At 38.9% G+C, this 8,970-nt stretch overlaps 1 protein-coding gene across 5 annotated transcripts in view; it reads left to right on the forward strand.

The window, feature by feature from the left end:
• The window catches only part of mtss1lb (MTSS I-BAR domain containing 2b), a 92,600-nt gene extending 84,236 nt beyond the window's left edge, over positions 1–8,364 (forward strand). For 4 of the 5 annotated variants that reach the window (XM_020605890.1, XM_020605893.1, XM_020605891.1 and 1 more), the window contains 2 exons: positions 740–905; positions 1,377–2,313. In XM_020605890.1, coding sequence (XP_020461546.1) covers positions 740–905; positions 1,377–2,251 — 1,041 coding nt within the window. In that variant the 3' untranslated portion in view covers positions 2,252–2,313. Of the gene's footprint in view, positions 1–739; positions 906–1,376; positions 2,314–2,476 lie in introns of those variants that run through there. The other variant, XR_002275390.1, reaches the window with a different exon arrangement.
• The last annotated feature ends 606 nt before the right edge of the window (positions 8,365–8,970 follow it).

The raw sequence follows: 8,970 nt of genomic DNA on the forward strand, positions 1-8,970 counted from the left end.
AATATATATGAGGTACATGTATCCTCCATTGTCAAAAAACAAAGGCTAGCTAAAACACTGTGTCTAGTAAAATCACACAAAATACCCATAAAAATTAATAACTACATGTGTAACTAAATATAACTAATATGTGCTAGCACAATACTGGGTTAATGCTTGATCAAAATTTGAATTAAACATTTTTAAGGAAAAAAAAAACTAAATAAAAAAGCTCATGCCAACCAAAGGTTGTTGGTACATTTTATACATTTTCACTACCACAGAGGATGAGACAATAGACAACAGCTATGATTTAAGCTAGATTTAAGATTTAGACCAACAGGCAACACTTTACTTGTGCATTTGGTCTGTGATTGATAAACATTATCATACACAATTCCACTAAACAAACATAATAATACATAATTATGATCACTAAATATATCATATATTTGTATCAGAAAAGAAATGATGGTATTTCTGTAATGCTGAAAATTTTACATCCAGAAAATCTGTATGTATGAATTATAAGACAGTCATAAACAAACATCAGCAGAGGTTTCGGCTGACAAGAAGAAGATTTTTTTTTACAGTATCTTTTTGTTTGTGTTAAGATTACAGTATGTGGAACTGTGAATTATTAGTACATTTACTGCAGCTGATCATTTTACATATCTGGTGTGTAGTTAACAACTGGATAGAAATCTTTCTCTTTCTTTGAGTCTGAATTCCAATGCAGCCTCTCTCTGTGTGGCCTTAGCATGGAGAGGAGGTCTCACCAGCAGCCAGTGACCTGGCCATGGTGCTGACCAGAGGGCTTAGTATGGAGCAACAGAAAAGCAGCAGAGACTCCCTGCAGTACTCCAGTGGATACAGTACAGAGACTACAACCCCCTCCTGCTCTGAGGACACAATCCCTTCACAAGGTCAAACTCTACATCACATTGATTATCTTATTTCTTAAGGAAGGACAACATGAAAAGGGATGCTTTTTTAATTTAAATAACATTTATATGCTTTGCAGAGCTTATTAGTTTCACTAGATCTCTTGTTGTGAGGGTGTAATGTAGTGTTATCAAAACCAAACATAGCTATTGATTTAATCAATTTAATCTTCCAAGCAGCAGGTATCATGTAGTAGGTATTATGTCAGATGTAGTCTAACAGTTTCCATAACTGCAACTCGAGAATGACAATATAAAAACGAATCTTTATACTATTAAGTGTGCTCCTGCATACAGTAAGATAGAGTGCTGTCTGTCAGTTGCTGGCTTCCTTGGCCTAAATACCATATCCAAATAATGTGTGTCACTACAATGTTTTCTTTCCTTTGTGATGGTTAATTCTCTTTTCAGTCACTTCTCTAAAAATGTAATGATGATCTCCCCCCACATTAGGTTCAGATTATGACTGCTACTCAGTGAACGGTGATGCTGAAGGTCTAGATACAGGGCAAACAGAGTTCGACAAGTCCTCCACCATTCCCCGCCACTCCAACATTGCCCAGAACTACCGACGCATGATCCAAACAAAGAGACCAGCCAGCACAGCTGGCCTACCAAGTGGAGTTCTTGGTCCTGGGGCTCATGGGATACCAGGGCAACCTGGTGGAGCTGCTGGAGGTGGATCAGGCACTCCAGGCACTGCCACCATCAGACGAACCCCATCTACTAAACCAGGTGTGAGGCGTACACTATCCAATGCGGGGCCCATCCCCATCCGTCCACCCATTGTGCCTGTAAAGACACCCACTGTTCCTGGAGATTCACATTCACCTGGCACAAGTGCTGGTGGGTATGCAGGTGGTGTGCCCGTGCGTGTAGGCAGTGAGGAGTGTGTGTTCTTTACTGGAGTTGAGGATACACAGGGAGCGCTTGATTATGTGAAGGCATCACCCAAGCGCCTCAGCCTGCCTAATACTGCCTGGGGATCAGGGGCTGCATTAGAGGTCTACGCCCAGCAGCATGGGGCCCTTGCAATGGGAACAGGCTCAGGGGCCGGATCAGAGGAGGATCAAATGATCGCGGCCAATCGACACAGCCTAGTGGAGAAGATCGGCGAGTTGGTAGCCAGTGCACATGCCCTCGGAGAAGGGCAGTTCCCTTTCCCTGCCCTCCCTGATGACCCAGCTCCACAACCATCTGGCCCCACTGACACTCAGACAGGGACAGAGGGGGCAGAGGGGTCTGGTGATATGTTGACCACCATCAGGAGAGGAGTCCGCCTTCGCAAGACCGTATCCAATGATCGCTCAGCACCGCGCATCTTGTGATTGGAGGAGAAACAGGAAAAGGATGATACTTGTCAGCCAAAAGGGAGTCAGGTATTGATATGGTGCAAAAGTAAATTATATATAATATAATGATAATAATAACATTAATAATGTTAACCAATGCTGACAATTAAATTAAATACTGAATATTTGACAGGCTTCTAGCAGGCCACTATAACTAGTATGTGTTGGACGCATGTTTGTCTTCTCTACACCCTCACCCAGGGATGGAAACTTGCAGAAAAAGCAGATAAGATTTAAAAAGGCAAAGAAAATGAAAGACCGGGTTCTGTCCTGTTTGCCATCTTACACCCTTCCCCATCCTCTCCTCCAACTAACCCAGCCGTCTAATCCCAGATGAAAGACTGATGACTGAAGGAGGGGCCACTGGAGGCGAGAAAAGGGGGTCAGAGTGCCATGACTAGCTGGATTTGAACCCAGGCTGTGTCAGCAGCAACACACTGTACTTAAAGCCCACTGACCTGAAGCTTTGGTATTAGCACGGGGAGCTAACAAACCAGGGGACTCCTCTGGATACTAATGTTAGTCTTTTTAAAAAAAATACTGTTGGCATTGAACCATGCTAGTGCCCCCTTCCCCTCTCTCTCTGTGTGTAGTGTGTGCGCGCATTCACGTGTATGCATGTGGGCAAATGTTAAATAGGAACAGGTGTGCATATGTCTTTGACAGTGTGTGTGTGTGTGTGTGTTTGTGTGAGGGGGGTGGGTAGAGCTCTGCTGCAGGACAGCTGGTTACCAAGTGAGGGCAGGGCTTTTCTCCTGTGTGTTGTGCGTGTGTTCTTGTTAATATCGTGCCGTCATTTACCTTGTTACCACTGTATGAGAAGTTATGAGAAGTAATCCAGGCATATAGATTTATTCATATATATTTTCTAGAACCAGAGAGAAAAAGTTAAATCAGAAATGGAGCAATAAATGTGTTTTATTTTCTTGTTTGGAAGAAATGCATCAATGGAGGATGGTAAGTTCTCCTTTGTCACATTCAGGCAATCATCAGGAATGCTAAATTACACATCCACTGTGAATTCATGCCTAGCTGGTTTTGGCGTGGCTCTCTCTCTGTCCCTGTCTCTTTCTGAGGGAATAAATGGATTACAAAAATGTCGGAAAAAAAAAGGAAAACTGTAAGCACTTTGCAGAGTATGTACAGTAGCCACTAGGTGTTGCTGTGGTCACACTGTATGATAAGGAGAGTTCAGGTGAGTGAGGTGGTTGCCCATAAGACTGTCCTGAGTAAATTATTTTATTTGTAGAAGACAGGGAAAGACAAAGAGGAAGTGTTAATACTTGAGGATTTGGAGTGCTTGGTGAAATGAGTGATGGGTAAAGAAAGTAGAGCAAAATATCTAAAATTGGGTTGGATGTCAGCAAGCCATTTTCTGCTATGGACTGTGAATAGTACTGAAGCTTTTTATGATAGAGTTGGAGTGGTATCTGAAGAACTGAGCATGCAATGCAAAATACACTACACATTTTGGTCAGACTATATTTAGATATACAGTAGGATTTAAAAGGTCCGTTTCCCCAAATGAGAAGCCTGATAGAGTTACAATTTCTGCCTCCTCCCCATAACAATAGAAGTGAATGTAATGTTGTTTGTGGTGCTCATAGCATAAAAAACTACATTTAAAAGCAGCTACCTGTTTTCCCAGAGACAACAGCCCATTTAGTTCCAGCATCTACTTGGACTGTTTTCATTAGCACTACTTTCTACTGTAGAAATAGTGCATCAAAACCTGTTGATAACACAAGCATATGGATTACATAGAGAAACAAGGACACTGTTTAAGGGAAAAAACACAATACTGCAGAATATTTAAATGCCATTTTCACTACTGTGAGCAATACAAATTAAATTCATTTTCATTGTACTGGAGTGGAAGTAGACATGTCAAAACCTGTATGAATACAACCAAAACTATCAAGATGCCTAGATCTAGAGATACAATAAGTAAGACAATATGTATATTTGGGTTCACAGACATGTACATATACATCAACAATGGACCAGAAATGCATTTGCCTGTGTAGGTTTCGCTCATGTGCAAATATAGCTTTACCTATAAATACTGTATATTTTGCATTGTGAGTTCAGCAAAGTTAAGCCTTAAACATAGTTGAACAAGTCTTTTGCCGTTTCTTCCTTTATCGAATTAACAACAGAACTATTGTGTTTTACCACTCATAGAAGTACTACTGAGGATTATAATTGCAATAATGCTACCATAGGAGCCAAAAGATTATGAAACACATAGAGAAGCCATGAATATTTGGTTGCTAAAAATGTTGGACAGTAACACGCATCACTTAAATATGTTATTCTAACAACTTTTTTCTTAGTGAAGAGTAAGCAGGTGCAAATTGGTTAACATTAGCTGTTGATGGTCTTTCTGGTTCTCAATGAATGTAGTTCCTGTGATCTTGCTGTTTAAAAAAAAAATCACCAGGCTACTCCAGTAAGGTTCAGCTCAGTGCAAGTAGCCCAGCTCATTTTAGGGCATGGCTGTAGGAGAAAGGATTATTTATGGACATTAAGATAAGAGAAAAGATGAGGTGTGTTTGATGTGTTTGCTGGAGACAGAGAATCAGCAGGCTTTCACTGGAAGTTTGAAGCTGACAGAGAGAGGAGTGGACGGAGCATTTCACTGCCTGTTCATACAATATGTACTGTAAGTGCGGTCAATGAGAGTCAGGCACACGGGCTTGTTGGGTTTGCTAGAAACTATTATATTGACTGTTGAGTTTTATTTTTTTCATTCTGCATTACTGTTTGAACATTTAGTCTTACTTTTAATTAATATAAAAAAAGAAGAAAAATACTCCAACTGTAACACAAACTACTAAGCTGTGTAACATATGGATGTAGGGTGTGTGAGCTGAGAGTGAGTGTGTGTCTGTTTGGCTGTTGAAATGTAGACTAGTGAACTCTTCATCAGCATATCTGTAATGCTCTTCTAGCAGTGACCTGAACATAGACAGTGACATTAGTGATCTTACAGGCTCTTTTTATGTCATCTTATTTATTTTTTTGTCTGGAGGAGCTACTGTATGTGTGTTGTTGTGTCAGGTGAATCTGACTGGGTGAGAGGGTGGAAGGGGAAAGCAGCGGGCTTGGACTCCAAGAAACATTTTGGGTGAGAAAATGTTCATCTTAAGGGTTCGTGTAAGACCACCTGTAGAGGTCACACTGTACATGACTACACATACTGAGTGTTCTACAAGGTAATGGATGACATCAAACTGTACGTGTTTGACTTGTTTGAGCTATTGCAATGTCAGAACTTTGTTCTTGTACAACTGAATGAAGATTCCTGTTTAAATAGTACAAAAGCAATACTGGGGTAGTGTGCATGTAAGTACATTCACAGTGATGTTCCAGTGTGGGTCTGTTAAAGGAAAATACCACTGTTTTGTCCACTCTGGGATACTTGTGTTTCCTATTTAAACCTTTTCTACATTGGCCCTGATGTTATGATTTGGAGTTTGGAGACACTTAACCATACATTCTTGGACACCGCTAGAGCTAAGTACACTAGTCTGAATGTCTACTGTGGTTTATGTTTATTATTTATAGTGAAAACGAAGCAACTGAATTCACTGCCAATTCTCTAGTGTGGATTATTGCTTAAACAAAGGGTTTATAATGTTGCAGAACAGACACCCTGCTTATTCCAAATTATGGATATCAGCTCAGGACATGATAAGGATTCTAAAACTGTCTGGCTTTCACACTGAATGACAGATCGAGACAGTCCAATTGCACGCGCACATGCAACAAGATGACAGGATGAGTGCGAGATGAGAGTAAGACACAACATTGTTGTTTTCCTTTAAAATGCCCAAACAATAGCACAAACATTATCCAACAAAAAAAAAAAAGTCTTTATTTGACATGTTGAATTAACTGTGTACTTAAAACTGTCTGAACAAGCTACTCTGCTACATATGAGTTGATGCGGGTAGAAGTGGGCCTGCAGTCATGTGGGGAAAAGCAGAGGCTACAGTAAAAATAAGATTTTCTTTAGGAACATACACATTTACATGTGCGTAGGCATATGTGCGTAGACACACAAAAAAACCATGCATACATAAACAAACCACAGGATATCCAGACACAAAAAATACCCTTCTTCCTCAGCTGAGAAAACTACAGTCTGCACTACAGCATGCCCAAACAAAACAAGCATTGTAAAAAGTAACATTTTAACAATCATTTCCCAATTTGATTCAGTTACAATGTTGAAAATATGCCATCGGAACCTTCTGTGACATTAATACATGTTGATTTCTTTTGCTTTTAGGTGGCCTAGCAAGGTCAGTGTGTGCTAGACAAACCATGGAACACGGTACCTTTATTTCATTTTAAAAATAGTTATACACAGTATGCATACTTGATTAAAGGCTGAAATAATGACTTCAGAAAATATTGTCTTTCTATACATATGCCTTGTCTCACACAGACTATAGTGCTGTTGAGTAATAAGGATGAATAATATCAGCTTACCCACACTCTCAAACTTTACAGGAATTGTGCGACATTTTGGAGAATACATTTCACTTTCTTGCTGTTAGATGAAAAATCAATACCACCTGAAGCTACAGCTAGCAGATGGTTAGTTTTGGCTAAAAGCAAATTTTCCAAAACATTGAACTCCAGTGAACTTGGTGATTAGTTTTTAACATAGTGGGACCATGCTGGGATTGATACATAACACTCAACAGTACCAAGTGTCTGAAAGCCTCAAGGTGTATGAAAGCTGTCAATTAAACAACTATGGAATTTGTCTTTCAACACTCATGTCTTGCCTTATGGAGAAAGCAAAAGAAAAATGTATTTACATATTCTACTGGTTGCAGACCTTTGTGCATCTGTGCATCCCTCTCTTCTATTTCCACTGTTTTAGCTTACTCTTTCTCTTCTTACCCTCAGCCTCCATCCATTTATCAGTGGATGGAGGTTGTCAAAACTTGTCATTGTCAAAGTCCCACCAGCTGCACTCTTATCCCATCAAAGTTATAGAAAAATAATTCTGATGAAGTCTTTATTTTCTATGTCCCTCTCGCCTTCATGGTCTCCCTTCCACTCTCCCCATATGTGTGTCTCTATATGTATATTGGTGTGCATGTGTGCAGTGCTGAAAATGTGGGTGTGGTAATGGCTAATGGATGGAGGCAGTATGAGACCAGAGTGTATTGTTCAAAGAAACACTGGAAACATTAGCTTGGGCAAACTACTCCCTTCTGTGCATTGTAACATGAGCTGGTTGCAAGGGAAGCAGCTGGATGTCTGTAGCTCCTTCTCACAGTCAGATTACATTTTGAATCATTCTGATCAGGCCTTTTATGGCATCTTTTTTGCAATTATCTCACAGGCAATTTATATAACTTTGATGGTTTGGTAAACTTTTGCCAAAGAAACCTGTGAGATGCATGTATAAAAAGCATTTCAACATGCAGTGGGTCATTTTATGCACCGCATCATCACAAGAAATCTGCATAAAGCACAGGGTTGATATGACCACCAGAATATTGTTTCTTAATCAATAAAGAGTATTGGTGCTGTCCTACTATGCTAAGTAACAATCTACTCAATGGGAAAGTAAGGAGCTTAGTAAGGTTCAGCACAATGCTAAATGTTGTGTAATATTAGCCCAAGATGGGAAGCTGTAAAGTCAAAAAACTACATGATAGCAACATCTAATTTAAAGCTATCATTAGCTAACTTTAGCATCCATCAGTTACTGCTAAAACTAGAACAAGTCATGCTGTAACAGCAAAACTACTGAGCAAAAGTTAGTTTTGTGACCCATGAAGTTAACGTTTCATTTGTGTCATTTCTTCCATCAAATGTTATGAGATCAAAATGTCTGTTGTTATATATATATGTATAATAGATATTACTAAAAATATTGGCACACCAGCATTTCTGTCAAATAACACACCACTTCTTTCAGAAAATTGAAATTAAGTTGAGGGTGATAATAATTCTATCCAGTCCACTTTTGGAGTTCTGTGAGGAATGTATCTGATTTGGTTTTTTTTATCTGCTTTTTTGTTGTTGTTCCAATGCAAACAAAAGAAATAAACACGAGAATACCAAAGAATTTGCGATTGCAACAATTTTCTGGGAGAAGTGGTGTGTTATCTGACAGAAATGCCAATATTTTTGGCCATGACTGTAGATATATTATATATATATATGTATGTATGTATGTATGAGTGCTGCCAATCAATGAAAATATGCACTCATGATTATTTGTGTGATTGTCCATAGTTATTTTGCTAAATTAATCTGATTTTTAAAAGAATCTGTTCTAAACAGTGGTTGGAAAGTAACTAAGCACATTTACTCAAGTACTGTACTTGAGTAGAATTTTGAGGTATCTGTACTTTACTTGAGTATTTTAATTTTCTGTTACTTCATACTTTGTCCACTACATTGTAGAGGCAAACCTTGTACTTTTTACTCCACTACATTTATTTTAAAACTTTAGGTACTTGTTATTTTTCAGAACACAAAAGTACAGTATATTTATAAGACCTTATTGATCTATGGTGGGAAGTTTACAAGCTACCCAGCAGTAATCCAAATTAAATGCATGTATGCTAGTTAAAACTAGCTCCCCCTTTACCAGCTGCAACATTAAATGTGATTAAATATGATAATAATGCAGCAGTAATTATACTATAATAATATGT

This window comes from Monopterus albus, unplaced genomic scaffold (genome assembly GCF_001952655.1).
Source record: "Monopterus albus unplaced genomic scaffold, M_albus_1.0 scaffold73.1, whole genome shotgun sequence".
Classification (NCBI taxonomy): Eukaryota; Metazoa; Chordata; class Actinopteri; order Synbranchiformes; family Synbranchidae; genus Monopterus; species Monopterus albus.